Source organism: Passer montanus, unplaced genomic scaffold (assembly GCF_014805655.1).
Source record: "Passer montanus isolate IOZ18808 unplaced genomic scaffold, ASM1480565v1 scaffold5, whole genome shotgun sequence".
NCBI lineage: Eukaryota > Metazoa > Chordata > Aves > Passeriformes > Passeridae > Passer > Passer montanus.
Window position 1 is genome coordinate 6,269,042 of NW_024369929.1, and position 15,264 is coordinate 6,284,305.

Here is a 15,264-nt window from a genome sequence, read left to right on the forward strand (position 1 = left end):
CTAAGTGAAATGAAGAGTTTTTAAAAAATCTTTTAAAAAAAGTATTGATCTTGATTCAATTTGCAACATGATGTGTGTAACGTTTTCCTGAAGTGTATTTTAGCTCATGTTAACTGGTTTTATATGTCAGTATAGACTTGTTTGATCATCAGGACATTCTACCTAGAAAATATTGCTACTTTGTATTATTTCAACTGCCAAAACCAGGCATTTCTTATAACTAACCTGTGTTTTATTTTTGTTTTGTACACTTGACTGTAGGGATAATTCTGGTTGCAATAAACCCCTATAAGCAGCTGCCAATATATGGAGATGCCATTATCCATGCATATAGTGGGCAAAACATGGGGGACATGGATCCACACATATTTGCTGTGGCAGAAGAAGCATACAAGCAAATGGCAAGGTTCAGTATGTTATTTAATGTCCATAAATAACACCTGAAGTCTAGTGGCAGTCAGTGTTAATTGTCTTTTAATTTTACTGTCTATGTGGCACTGGCTATTAAGAATACATTTGGACACGTAGCTTGATTAAAGGAGAAGGAATTCCTTAACCAGCTGAGGAATTTCTAGAACTCAAAACTATTTTCATTCTTGATGAGGGGTAAAACACTGATTTGGTGAATAGCAGTGATGTCAGCCTAGAGGTTACAGCTGAGGAGAAAGAGAAAAATAGATGTAAGATGGAACTGATCTGTGAGACTTGGGCACAGCTGTGATTTCAAACATTGTTTCATGTGTGTAATTCCTACTTTTATACATGCCCTTTAGACATGTCTGACATAAACTGTCTGATTATTTGGTTTTAGAAATAACAAAAATCAGTCCATTATAGTCAGTGGAGAATCAGGAGCTGGAAAGACTGTGTCTGCAAGGTATACTATGAGATACTTTGCCACTGTGAGTAAGTCAAGCAGCAATGCTCACGTGGAGGATAAAGTACTGGCATCCAATCCAATAACCGAGGTAAGTTTGGGAGAGTGTCTGTCAAGTCTGTACTCATCAAGGGAAGAATTCTGAGAGCTTCTGGGAAGCTTTGTTTGAAATCTTCAGGGATGCTTCATCTGCCTGAGTTAGATATTTGAATTCAAATTTCAGCCTCTGGATGTGACTGATGGAAAGAGGTGGTCAGCAACAGGAACACCTATGTGCTAGTTTGCCCAATTAGATGATGATGTAACAATACTGAACAAGTTGATTGGTTTTATTACTTGGACCCTTATGTTGGAAAAGTATACTTTGTCTAATTTTCATTTTATGTAGCATTTTGCTATTTGACTTGAGGCTTGTCTTCAATTTTGGGCCTCAAAATATAGGTAACACAGTTCAGTGCTTGATCAGAGATTGATCCCTGAGCACCTTTGATTTTAGAAACTTGTAGTTGACTCAAGTTTTGATAAAGTTATTTTTATGAGAGACGTGAGTAAGGCAAATTGTAAAAGTTTATAATTTTTGTAGGCTGTGGGCAATGCAAAAACCACACGGAATGATAACAGCAGTCGATTTGGAAAATACACTGAAATCAGTTTTGATCGGAATTACCAAATCATTGGAGCTAACATGAGAACATACCTGCTTGAGAAATCCAGGGTTGTATTTCAGGTGGGTAAAATAAAGTCTAAAATAGTCAATGTTAATATAGCTCCTGATGCACTATACTAGTTCTGTATAGAAAATATTAGGTGAAGTTCTGAAGAGTGTATCCAGTCAGCATTTGATTTCTTTTTTAACAGAAACTAATATTATTTATTATATGACACGACTTTATTCCATTTTCTTCCTTATGTGAAGTGATGAATACTTCTCAGGAACAATTCCTTGAAATAACTACAAGAAATATTTGAGAAATCCGTAACTTGTGGTTACAACAGTAACAGAGGCCAATTGTATCTGGAAAGGAACAGCATACACAGGGCAGAGAGAGTCTGAGTAGAAAAAAGGCTGAAAATTTATAAGGCCAGGGCTTATTTCATGTGACTCACTCCAATGTCATGGCTTATGATAATATACTAAAGAAGGTATTTAATTTTATTAAATGGTTTTTACAAAGGTTTCTTTTTTAGTAGTATTGTAACTTTACAAGTACACTGAAAAATACTTCTGTATATCTTCTGCCTTGAAGGATGGTTTGGAAATGGAGAGTTTTTTTGAATTCCCACAGGGCAGTGTTTCAGCTGACACTCCTACACATCTTTTTTTACAGCATTTGTCAGTTCTTATTAGTAGATGGTTGTTCAAGCTGAAGAAATTATTAACATCCTTGGGGAAAGAACTATGCATATTGGCAGTGGAAATAAAGTATATACTTGAATGTATCACTTTCAAAGCTCTTGCTAAGATAGACCATTTGAATAATAAGTAATTTCTTTGCTCATCTATGTTGCAGCAGAATTTAGCCTTCAGTTGTCATTATCACTTTACAGTAACATTGAATATCAGGTGTTTTTTGGTTTGTTTCTTCATTTTGTTGTTAATTTTTTTTTCTGTGATGTTACTCTTTGCTTTATTTTACAGTCAGAAAATGAAAGGAACTACCATATATTTTATCAGCTGTGTGCATCTGCTATGCAACCTGAATATAAACATCTTAAATTGGGTAGGTCTCAAGAAAATAACCTGCTCTTCACTTTTGCAGTGCAGCATTTTAAGGCTGGGTTTTCAAGGGCTAGGATGTTTAGTGCATTACAGCATAAATCTCACAGCCTTAAAACACGACCTGCATTTTGAAGTCACTTAGCTGTTAATACTGCTCATTTTGGACTTCATAGCAAATCCCTGGAAAGTCAAATAGTGCACAGTCAAGTACCTGAGTGTCTTTGGAAATCTTATTCTCATACTTTCTGTAGTGACAGATGCTATGACAGATTAGGGACTTGATTAATTTATCTACAGAGAAGCTGGGAGAAGCAGAATTTAGGTGTATGTTTACACAGTCTCCATTCCAGTTTTTTTATTAGATAGATATTAAGATTTCTCAGAATTATGAACACTGATCTGTGTCAGCTTAACTGGGTTGGGCACATGGATTTCCCTCAGAAAAAAGAGGACCTCCAGCTTATCACTGAAATGTTGTCATCTGACAGCACCTTTCGTTTTTTTATGTTACGAAAGTTTTAACAAGTAGCTCTCCCCAGTCCCTAATTTTTGCAGAATTACAAGATTTGCTTCTTTTCTACAGGAAGTGCAGAAGAATTTAACTACACACGAATGGGTGGCAGCACTGTAATAGAAGGGGTTGATGACAGAGCAAATATGGTGGAGACTCAGAAGACATTTGCCTTGCTGGGTAAATTCTTGGGGATACATTTTCAGTTGATTTTTTTTTCCTGAAATGGACAAAGGTGTATTGTTTTTGAAATATTCATAATGTTAGTAGTAATTACCAAATTTTTTTTTTCATAGCTTGTCCATTGTGGTTGGTCTGTTTTCGAAGTGCTGGGTAGGAGCAATTAGCAACTGGAGTTAATTGTTACTGGTCAGAAGCATTGAGGGCTGGAGTCTCCTTGGCCATAAACTAACATGCTGTGACAGAAGTGATACTGGAAGCTTCTTTGCCCCAGTAAAAGCTTATGTAAAAGCTAAATCAGACTTGAGCTGGCACTTGGGGAGGTACAGGAACTTATGCCCAATCTATCATCAGATCAGACAGGCAGAAAATTGGCCGAACCAAGGATTTGCATCCTACTCTGCAGAGATGCTGTACAATTCTTGGCTGCACAACAAAGCAAGTTGCCCAGCATTGTTCTGATTTAATTAATTGTACTGTTTCTGTGTATTTCAAATAATCAAGGAATGTTTTTTTAGGTCTGAAGGAGGATTTTCAGATGGATGTTTTTAAAATGCTGGCAGCAATCCTGCACTTGGGCAATGTGGAAGTAGCAGCTGTTGGAGATGAAAAATCATCCATCAGTGTAAGGAAGTAGCTCATTGAGATACTAACATTTTCTATTCTATTTTATGCCAGAAGTGCTTTAGCAATACTTTCTCTCATATCTGGGGCTCAGAGCAGCATTAAATCTGGTGTACAAAACTTGATTGATTTCTCCATCTCCATCTGTGTGGAACTGCAGTGAGTGTTCACACAGATGCTGTTCTGTGCCCTGCTTCAGAAGGTTTAACAAAAGGCAAAATGTGGCTAAGAGTGCTCCATATCCAATTGATCCACAGCTGCTGGAAAATCCATTTTGGAACTCTCTGCAGGATGCAGGAATCAGAGCATAGTCAAAGCTGCTCAGAATGTGTCCTAGCAAGCTATGCAAGTCTAATAGGCAAGAACACCTAAAAATAGACCAAAGTAACTTTCTTTTAGTGTCTTAATCCAAAACATCTCATCCAGTCCAAGTTTTTCTCTCCTATATCAGGAGTTCTATCCAGTATTATTTCCTTTAGCTCATCTTGCTATTTTGCCAGAGGAAGACGTAAATACAGCCCCTCGCCTATCTAAAAATAAAAATCATGGTTTGGTGGCAGCACTGCAAGGATTTCACAGTTAAAGAACTAAACAGTTAAAGACAGTTAAAAATTAAATGTACCCTAATAATGTTTATTGATCTTCTTTGAAGATGGAAGATAAACATCTCAGTATATTCTGTGAGCTTCTGGATTTAAACTGTGACAAAATGACCCGGTGGCTGTGCCACCGAAAGATTGTCACCACCTCAGAGACCGTGGTAAAGCCCATGACAAGGGCCCAGGCTGTCAACGCCAGGGATGCTCTGGCCAAGAAGATCTACTCCCATTTGTTTGACTTCATTGTGGAAAGAATTAACCAAGCTCTGCAGTTCCCTGGCAAACAGCACACTTTCATTGGTGTTTTGGATATTTATGGGTAAGAATGTCTGTGGAAACAGAATGCCTTTTCTTTGGAGTAGATAGATAAAAAAGGCACTTTTTTTGTGCTGGTGATGAGTTTGGAGAGGCTTGTTTTACTGAAAGGTCATGGTCATATGGGTTCTTTAGCACCCAGATTAGTGGAAATCCTCTGCTACTATAAATACCTTTTTTTTTTTTGTGAATGAGGTTGTGAGTTCTTTACTCACCCAGATTAGTGGAAATCCTCTGCTACTATAAATACCTTTTTTTTTTTTGTGAATGAGGTTTAAATTTAGCTTCTGATATGATACTTTTAGATTTAGCTCTGGGTTTTTTAGCTTCATTACGTCTGGTAACATTAGCTTTTAGAGAAGTTTAGAACTTCTTTAGCATCTTCATTAGTCTTACCATTAGTTAATTATCTTAGAAACATTAAGATATCTCCAAAGAGTTTCAGGGATGCTGCCATTTGGTTTTGATGTCAAAGGATTTTTTTTCCTGATTTGAATTGTGTTTCAGATTTGAAACGTTTGATGTGAACAGTTTTGAACAATTTTGTATCAACTATGCAAATGAAAAACTACAGCAGCAATTTAACCTGGTATGTTCTTTTTTTGTTACAGTTCTTTTATTTTGCTTCAGGGTGGATATTAGTAAATGCTATTTGTACTTGAGTGATGGATATTTCTGGATAGTGGCTATCCAGTAAGAAATAAAAATATTTTATTTTTTTTATGTAAGCATGGGTACACATATATATAAATGAAAATTTAGATGGTTCTTTTCTTACAGACATACAGTATACTCCAAAATATTTTTTTTTCTATCTTGTGTATACAACAGCTATGCACATGCAAACACTGTACTTCTTTTCCCTTAATTGTAACCTTCTTTATGTTTTCATAATTTTTGCAAATCCAGCATGTCTTTAAACTTGAACAAGAAGAATATATGAAGGAAGATATCCCATGGACTTTAATAGACTTTTATGACAACCAGCCTGTCATTGACCTTATTGAGGCTAAAATGGGAATTTTAGAACTTCTGGATGAAGAATGCTTGGTAATTTAATATTTGCTCATTTAAAAAAACCCAAACCAACAACTGTATAGATTTTTTTACAAGTGGGGCTTGTGATCCATATTTTAACATTTTCAGTGGGAAATAGAGCATTTTCTTCAGAAAAGGAACATTAATGTTTGCCCTCTGTTTGGCAATCTTGACTGTGAATTACTTACTCTATTTTCTCTTATAGTACTAAGAACCTGAAGCTGGATCTCAGAACTTAGCTGGAAGTAAGGCAGCAGCTGGAGCTGATCCCTGTGGGGGCAGTGCAGGGCTGGAGTGCACTGGGATCCTCATCCTTCCTCACTTCCTGCACTGAGGGCAGGCAGCAGGCTGCTGCTGCTAGTCTTGCTCCAAGCAGGAATTTGGACTGCTCAGTCCCCAGGGTGCTCTTCCACTAATATTTTTAAATTTTAGTTAGTCCACAAATCACTGCTTTTGATACAAAATCTTGTGGATTAATACAATCTTCTTTCCAAAAATGATTTGCTACTGGTGGGTCTGAAGAGACAAAAACTGGTTATCAGGCTTTGTAATTCACTGAAGGGGTTTTATGCAGTGTGTTTATTGACAGTCAGCAGCTCTGCTGCTCCAGCAGTCCAGTTTGTTAAAGAGATTGCCTTTCTTATTCTTGCAGTTGCCTCATGGAAAAGATGAAAACTGGCTTCAAAAGCTGTATAATAATTTTGTCAATAAAAACGCACTCTTTGAAAAGCCAAGGATGTCAAACACTTCTTTCATCATTCAACACTTTGCTGATAAGGTAGAGTGTAAACAATCCAGTCTTGTTCCCTGTGTTTCTAGCAGTTGCTCATTCAGAAAAAAAAAAACAAACATAGGAAATAGGAAATATTAACCACACCTATTTGGAACTTCTATAAAATTGATCTCCAGTACATAGTGCTATTTGTTTATTGGTAATACTGCCTGTAACATTTAAGAGCATAAAAATAAATCAACAAGATAAAAAAAGCAGAAAAATAATGTATAAATAGAACAGTTATAGTTGTAGCTTATACACATTTTAGTCTCAGTTATTTACATTTCAGATATAGTATTCCTTTTGGGTACCTTGATTTGAAATCATAGAATAATGAAGAAAGGAGGAAAGAAGTTCCTAATATAAGCAGAAGGATTTGGATTCTGGCAGTTTGTCCTGCTTCTAAATTTGCAGGATGCATGTATTCCATTGAGATAATGGAATTGGGAAAAGCAGAGTTTCAGCCATCATGTCGGAGATTAATAAAAAGCTCTTGGCTACCACAGCAGGGAGAGTAAAAATTATTGTTTTGCCAACTGTTTGTTTATGTGTTGCTGAAAAGTTAATGACTTCACCTGTTTGCACAGGTAGAATATAAATGTGAAGGATTTCTGGAAAAAAACAGAGATACAGTACATGAAGTATTGGTTGAAATCTTGAAAGAGAGCAAGGTTTGTGACAAACAGTAATGATTAATCTTCTGAATACCTGATTTTACTGGAATGAATTCAGATCTGATTTTGAAATGTTTTTATTGTTATACAGGTTTTTAATAGGTTGAATAAATTAATTTAGTCTTAATTTTTATTTAATGTATTTAATATTATAGAAGTGTGTATTTTTAACACCAAATAATATACAAGATGAAAAAACACAGTGTCCCACTTCCTTCATATATGTGCATTTATTTTGCTAGTTATGTTGGGGTTTTCTTTTAATATCTCCCTTCAAGAGCATTTTGTAATCCTTGTAACTGAAAAACTTTTTTTTTTCCCTGTAGTCCTTACATGCAGATTTGATAGGTAGTTTATCATTAACAACTGCCTTTGTTTATTCTTCAAAAGAGATTAAGAGAATGCCAGGGCAAAGAAAACATCAGGTGTCTTATGTGTGCCTGCCACTTCCCACCTGCTTGTCCCTTTGAAGTCTACAGCCTTGGGACTTCAGGATTACTCTTAAGAAGCTAACTTCATCTGACCTGAAAATATATTCTTAATTTAAATTGCATATTGTGAAAACACAGCCTTAAGTGCTCTTATTTTTAGCTCTGCTCTGTGTTTATGTCTGTATTTGCTTATATTGAAATAGTTTTTGCAGGCTGCTTTCACAGATGTTGAGTTCTGTGTGTGAAATGTGTGAGTGCTGCCCAATAGACTCAGAAGCATTGCAACTCTTTTTTCAGTTGTTGTTTGTTTGATACCTAGTTCAAAATCCTGCAATGCCGGCCTAAGTATTAAGGGGTTTGTATTTTGTTATAGTAAATGTAATTTTGATTAAAATGATGCTGCTGTTATACAGTGTTTAACTTTGGTTCTTTCACCACACTTTTAGTTTCATCTGTGTGCAAATTTTTTTCAAGACAGTCCAGTGTCTGTCTCACCTTTCAGTTCAGCTATAAACATCAAATCTGCCAGACCTGTTCTGAAATCACCCAACAAGCAGCTCCGGACGACTGTAGGCAGTAAGGTACCCCACAAACCTGCTACTCTGTGGTGTTTGTACTTTCTGGGAAATGCTGGGCAGTCTGAGACTGGGTTCTGTTTGTGGGGAACTGTCCAGTTTTCAGGACAGCAAGAACCACAGAGCAGTGCTCCAGGTCTGGGTATAATAGGTGTGTTTATTTTATATATAGGAGGCTGTTTGGTACAGCCAAAATCTTCAATTTCCTGCATTTGAGATCTAAACCCTATCTCCCAGTGTCCAGCCAAAACCTAACAAATAACTAAACGACCATGATTTGACTTCTTACTGAAATGTTTCATTAGCAAAACTCTTATGTCTGGTATTTTCCAGTTCCGGAATTCTTTGTCTTTACTTATGGTGACACTCAATGCAACCACTCCTCATTATGTGAGATGCATAAAGCCAAACGATGAGAAATTGCCTTTTGAGTAAGTATGTTAGTTGTGCTCAGCTGTGGTTTTCTTTCTGTGGTATCACTGTAGTGGTGTGTCAGCAAGCTAAACTCTTACTGTGGAGAAACTTCCCATGCAGAACATGGTTTTCCTTCCCAGACAGCTGAATTTGAAAAAAATATTGACTTCTTATAAAAATTGAATGTTTAAGTGTCATTGTTACCTTAAAAATCCTTTAACCTAATAATTTTGAAGTTAGATACTAGTGCTTGTGTATTTGTCAGAACATTTTTAGGGTAAAGGTTTTCCTCCTTTGGTTTAAGTTGCTGAATATTTTGTATAGGTGTGTTGCCCTTAACGCTGTATGGACTAACCTCAATTCGTATTTAGAGAATAAAAACATCTGCTATTTTCTTTGTGAAATTCCCTTTTTTCTGCAGAAATATTTAAAAGAGCTTTAGAAGTCAGTAAAGGTGTGAACACTGATGAACATAGCCCCAGATTTTCCCCCAATTTTTATGTAATTTTAATGTTTTAATACAGTCATATGTGGCATATAATTTCCATAATTCCTGTGACCGGATGGATAAGCACTAACCTGTGAGTAGGAGTTAACTTTGATGCAGCTGTTGGTCTCTTTTGTGGGCAGACCTGTGGAAGCACTCTGGTGTCAGTTACACAACTTCCAGCTGGCAGGCAGTGCACTGACAAATGGAATTGAAGCCTTTATCATATATGAGTAGGAGGGAAGAGGCCAGCGTTGATTCTAAATTTAATCTTTTAAGTATGTTAGCTCATTTTCTTGTAGCCAGACAAAATCTTACCATGCACAACACGTTACTGATGATAATATATCACTATCACTGCAGTGAGCTCTCATGATTCTGCAGTGAGGGCAGAAATAGCTTGGATAATGTAAAAATATGTCAAAATTAGACTAGAAGAGTGCACCAAGAGCTTCTGAAAGAGCAGTGTAGGTATCTGCCAGCCACAGGGGTCTCTTGGCTAGTACTGAGTTGACACTGGTGATGTGCTCTGTGGGCATATCAGCTCTGGTCCAGAGCAAGAAAGGGCTTTTCCATGCCTTGTTTTTGTAATTTTGAAACAAGGTATCAATGAGCAAAACCTGGTTTATTCATAATGAATGGGCTAAAAAATACCTAGAGAGTTTCTTCCTAGTGGGTTGCTGAGGGGGTTTATTTCTGTGTATGTTTTGTGTTGAGAGTGGAATTATTCTTTACCACTTGCTGCTATGAACTGCCACAGTTAATATTGAAAGGAAATAGGAATTTTAATGAGAGAAATAAAATACAATCTTCCTTTGGTTTTGAGAAAGAAACAGAAAACCCAGATTTTTAATGTGTTTATCTGTTTAATATGTGATATAGAGTAAGACACTATATAAGAAACAGGGAGCTTTGTGTCCTATGAGCAGAAATACAAATCCAGTTGGTAGAATGATTCTAATTATTACAGCATGCCAAACCCAGCAGAAATGTAGCAGTATAACACTGCTTTTTTTTAGGTTTGACTCCAAGAGAGTTGCCCAGCAGCTGCGAGCATGTGGTGTTTTGGAAACTATTCGGATTAGTGCACAGAGCTACCCATCCAGGTAGGGATAGCAGTGAGCCCTCCCATGCCAAAAAACACCTAGTTGTCAATTAATTAAATTAATTTGTTAACTTCTAATTTTGCAGGTGGACTTACATTGAGTTTTTCAGCCGTTACAGCATTCTTATGACACAGCAGGAACTCTCCATAAATGACAAGAAACAGATTTGCAAGATTGTTTTGCAGAGGCTGATCCAGGTTAGTTTGTCTGCTTCAACCAATAGATGTATTACAGCACCTATTAGTAATAAAAGGTCTCTTTTGCCAAAGGTAGTATCTCTCCTCAAACAGGGAAGATATTTACATTATTACTCTTTTTCCTGATTCACTGTGCTGTACACAGGCTTGTGGGTCAGTAACCTTGTGATAGTCAGGATGTGGCTGTAGACAGAGAATTTAACCACTCTGTGCTTGATATTGTCACTTGCAAAATGGAAGAGATCCTGTATTTATAAACCAGTAAAGGGTAAATGGTATACATTTGTAAAGTATTACAAGCACAAGAGGGATTTTGATGGTGGAATGCAGCTTATTGAAGAGCTGCTCAGAAATTTGCTATTTTGCATGTTGTTTCTCTTTGTTAGGTGAGCCTGTGTTGGTGAGGCTGGTCCTGGTCCAGCCAGCACACCAGGACTGAGCTCAGATTCAGAGATGTGTGACCCCGAACACAGGCACACTTGCTGAGTAACTCTGGCACAGGCCAGGGTGGGAGAGCTGGAGCTTAAAAGCAGCCTCACCCCGAGTTTTTGGTCACACAGCTCACTGGTTCCAGGCTACAAACGTGCATCAAAAGGTTTGCTGAGCCCATGGAACCAGACTTGTTGGAGGAGGTGAAGAGGTTGCTTTTAAGGCCTTGATGATAAGTCCAGAGCCTCCCTTTAATTTTAGATGATGAGTGTACAACTTTTGATGTTGTTCTCTGTGTCTTTCCTGTTAAGTGGGTTCCCCCCCATACATACTCCTATCTACATAGCAGGCAGAGAGGATATTCTTATTTAGGAAGATGACGTCTTGAAGCAGAGCTTGCCTGAAGTGACAATTTATAAAAGGAGGAGAATATCTGGTCAACAAAAATAAGCTAGAAACTTAATTTACCTACTGTTTTCTCTTTTCAGGATCATAACCAATATCAGTTTGGGAGAACAAAAATTTTTTTCCGAGCGGGCCAGGTTGCTTACTTGGAGAAGCTGCGCTCGGACAAGCTGAGGCAGGCGTGCGTCCTGCTGCAGACGCGCGTGCGGGGCTGGCTGCAGCGCAGGCGGTTCCTGGCGCTCAGGAGGGCGGCGCTCACCGTGCAGCAGTACTTCCGCGGGCAGCGCACCGTCAGGTACGCTGCCTGGGCAGGGGACTGGAGACCCAGGGCACTGGGAAGATTTCTCTGTCTGCTCTGGGGTGCCCTGACCCCCAGGGGAGCACTGACTTTGACCCTCATTCATGGAGAAGGTTTTCTAGACTTCAAGATAGACCAGAATCCACAGAAGTGTGAAATAGATTATAGGGAGTAGTGTAAGTGTATCACTTGGTGAGAAATTTAGGTTTTGGGATTTTTAGTGTGTTGTGGATGGAAGCAAGATGGAGGGCACAGGGTGCCGTCCTAGGTTTCTTCTTCATGTTTCTTCTTTCTTCTTCTCCATGGGTTTGGGTGGCATTTGGTAATTGGGCAGAAAAGTCTGCATTGCGGGCTCTTAGTGATCAGTTATTGGGTTAAAAGGGGAAATAATCTAGGTGTCAGTTCTTAAGTGGATAGTTTAGTCTTAAAAGACCTTGTAACAAGAGATTGTTAGCCATTTTGTGCCTTCTAATGAAAAGCTGCTGAGCTCACAGTGATGAGACTGTTTTACTGATAAGAAATAATGAACAGCTGAGTCCGAACATGAATTACTGTCTCAAGCGCCTTCAATCCAAACCCAGAGAAACCAAAACTGGGACCCCCACAGGCAACTGGCTCCTGGGCCACAGGAGGTACAGCTAATGCCCCAAGTGTAGTTTTTATGAAAGAGCAGTTCAGGTTGTATTTCCATTCCCTCTTGATTGTAATTGCAAACTTGAATGTGTTCAGGTTATTCAGCTGGTATGAGAGAAGTACCCCAACAGGCTTCCACTGTTGTCTGCCAGATTCCCAAGAGGCCTGTCTGCCTGTGAGCTCAGACCTTAGCTGATAATAGATGGCCCAGCTGAGCTTTCTGCTGAGCTTCAGAGCCAGAGAAGAAATCAGGGGTGTACGGATTAGTATGGACAAACTATTGCAAAGGAAGTGCACCAGGCATTCACAAAGCAGAATGAAAGATGGCTCTGTGTAGGCTGGGAGGTTTTCTTAAAGAGACCATCAGAACAAATGCTTGTGGACACATTTAAAAGTTGTGGATATCTCCCTCTCTTTCACTTTGGTTGAAGAACAAGCTCTATTTTTGATAATGGATGCCCAGTTTTGATATCTTCTCTTCTGTGTGTGTGTATATAATTTGACCAACCAAGGCAATAAGCATGAGAAATCCAATGTGACCTGAGTAAATGTTATTGTCTTTTGAATGAAGGCAAGCTATAACTGCAAGAAATCTGAAAGAAACATGGGCAGCTATAATTATTCAGAAATACTGTCGGGGTTACCTCGTCCGGAGACTTTGCCAGCTCATCCATGTGGCTGCTGTAACAATACAAGCTTACACGAGAGGATTTCTAGCAAGAAAAAAGTATCGCAAGGTACAGCCTTTCAAACATCTTATTTCAGTAACTGGAAACAACTCATGCTTTGTAGAAAAATTACCACAATGGCAGTTATTCCCAATACTTTACCTTTTGCTTGTCTGGTTCTCATATCTTCTGCTCTGTTTTCTGTTTTTTTACCAAGATCTCTGTCTGGTTTATGCTGGATGCAGACCATTTACTGTGGTTACTACAGTGGCTCAAATGTGTCCGCAGTCTGGATATCTCAATATTTTGATATTTCCATGGGTTGCATTGTCCTCACCAGTGTGTGTAGGCTCACAGATTGTTATAATTGATGTGGATTGAGCTAATTACAGAGGGATGCTAATACTTTGTTTTAAAGATGCGGGAAGAGCAGAAGGCTGTGGTCCTCCAGAAATATGCCCGTGCGTGGCTGGCCAGGCGCAGGTTCCAGAACATTCGGCGCTTTGTGCTGAATATCCAGCTTTCCTACAGAGTTCAGCAGCTGCAGAGAAAGATAGAAGAACAGGTGAGGAGAAGCAGTCAGCTTCTGATTTGTACTAAGTTTTTTATCCTATGTGCTCTAGTCAAGGATGTTGGATTGAGACAACAGGAGAATGTGTAAGGGTTATGGTCCTTTATAATAAACTACTAGGCTTTCTACACCCAGGGTAGAAAGAATCATCTAGGATTTCCTTGTATTTTTGGGTTAATTATGCAAATCAGAAGAGTCTGCAATTATCTTTTTGGGTGTTTTACTGTTTCTTAAGTCTGTCCAGTCTCTGGTGTTAGGATGAAGGATGTGTGAGATATTCCTCTGGTGCAACATGTTTTGCAACTTTGGGGAATTGAAAATTATGTTTATTTTGCAGCTTATTTTTGAAACCCATTCCAGCCAAATTGTATTTAAAATGGTAGTTTTAATCTAGTTGATAGAAACAGTCCTGGGTTGAAATAATCATGAACTATATGGGATGGAGAGCAGAAGTAGGTCAGGTACTCCCTTTAGAATTCCATGGAACAGTTTCAGTGCATTTTTCTATTTCCTTTTATCCTGTCCTGCTCATTGTAGAGTAGAGAAAATCATGGTTTGCTGGAACGATTGACCAATCTGGCTTCAGCTCATATGAATGACGTGGATACAATTCAGAAACTTGAATCAGAACTCGAAAAATTAACTGCTCAAAAGAGAACATATGAAGAGAAAGGGAAAAAATATAAAGAGGACAGTGAGCAGGTAAATTAAAATTGCCATCTGTGTGCTTTTATTCTTAAATAATGTTTTCAGTTATTTGATTTATCAAATGCATGATTTGAGAGTTTCTAAGTAACTATACTCTTTTGGGGGGAGGCAGCAGGGAAGGAAGAGACTGTTTATGCTTCTTTAAATATAAGATCTTCTATGACATATTTCTTCCTTCTTTGTAATTTGTATATTTTGCTTAATTTTGCCTGTACAGAAAATCTTAAAACTTGAGAATCAGAATAAAGAATTACAAGAACAGAAGGAGACCTTAGAAATAAAACTCCAAGAAAAAACTGAGGAAATGAAAGGTACAATAACTAAAAGGAGTTTCAAAGGTGTTGTAGTGGGGTTTACCAGCAAAAGTAAATTACTTTTGTTCTAATAAAAGCAATATAAATGCTGAAATTGTAGTATATTGAAAGTTGGTCCTTCTCTTGCTTAGAATGTGTAGCACAGGTGTGCAAATTCTTTTTATTTAATAGTTAAATTAAATTTGTTCTTTCAGTAGCAGAAGCTCTCCTCCTGTTACATGTCCTTTTTCATACACAGGTATTCCTTCAAAGTGTAACCTCATCCTTGCTTCCTTTAATACACTACTTTTAGGAATCTAATTTCAAAGGACACAGACAGCACATGAGATCAAGTATACTTTAGATGAATAATTGCACAATTTGGTGCTTCAGAATCTTTTTGTTCCTATAGCATTACTTGTAAAATGTACTGTGATAATTTTTTGGCACTTGAGAGAGTAGTTTCAGAATATGTTAATGATTACTTATTAAACCAAAACTTCTCATTGTGGTCATGCTTTTTTTAATAAATTGACACATTGCATTAAGGTCTTTGAAATATTAAAATATTTTTTGACAGAGAAAATGGATGACCTCACACAGCAACTCTTCAATGATGTACAAAAAGAAGAAAACCAGCGAATGTATGTAATCTGATTTTTATTTCTTTGACAGCATTCATTTTTTTCTCTTTCTTTCTCCTTCTGCATATGTATTATGCTGGCATCACTTATGA

General features: G+C 37.8%; 1 protein-coding gene across 1 annotated transcript in view; it reads left to right on the top strand.

Annotated features, from left to right (window-relative positions):
- Positions 1-15,264, top strand: part of MYO5C (myosin VC) — a 33,886-nt gene that overhangs the window by 4,164 nt on the left and 14,458 nt on the right. Inside the window, exons 4-24 of the mRNA XM_039723549.1 lie at positions 262-406; positions 812-968; positions 1,461-1,604; positions 2,517-2,598; positions 3,181-3,288; positions 3,807-3,913; positions 4,565-4,830; positions 5,334-5,415; positions 5,736-5,876; positions 6,517-6,642; positions 7,227-7,310; positions 8,191-8,325; positions 8,653-8,750; positions 10,240-10,326; positions 10,412-10,523; positions 11,441-11,652; positions 12,860-13,025; positions 13,375-13,521; positions 14,065-14,229; positions 14,453-14,546; positions 15,109-15,172. Of these exons, the coding sequence (XP_039579483.1) occupies positions 262-406; positions 812-968; positions 1,461-1,604; positions 2,517-2,598; positions 3,181-3,288; positions 3,807-3,913; positions 4,565-4,830; positions 5,334-5,415; positions 5,736-5,876; positions 6,517-6,642; positions 7,227-7,310; positions 8,191-8,325; positions 8,653-8,750; positions 10,240-10,326; positions 10,412-10,523; positions 11,441-11,652; positions 12,860-13,025; positions 13,375-13,521; positions 14,065-14,229; positions 14,453-14,546; positions 15,109-15,172 (2,722 nt within the window). The remainder of the gene's footprint in view (positions 1-261; positions 407-811; positions 969-1,460; positions 1,605-2,516; positions 2,599-3,180; positions 3,289-3,806; positions 3,914-4,564; positions 4,831-5,333; positions 5,416-5,735; positions 5,877-6,516; positions 6,643-7,226; positions 7,311-8,190; positions 8,326-8,652; positions 8,751-10,239; positions 10,327-10,411; positions 10,524-11,440; positions 11,653-12,859; positions 13,026-13,374; positions 13,522-14,064; positions 14,230-14,452; positions 14,547-15,108; positions 15,173-15,264) is intronic.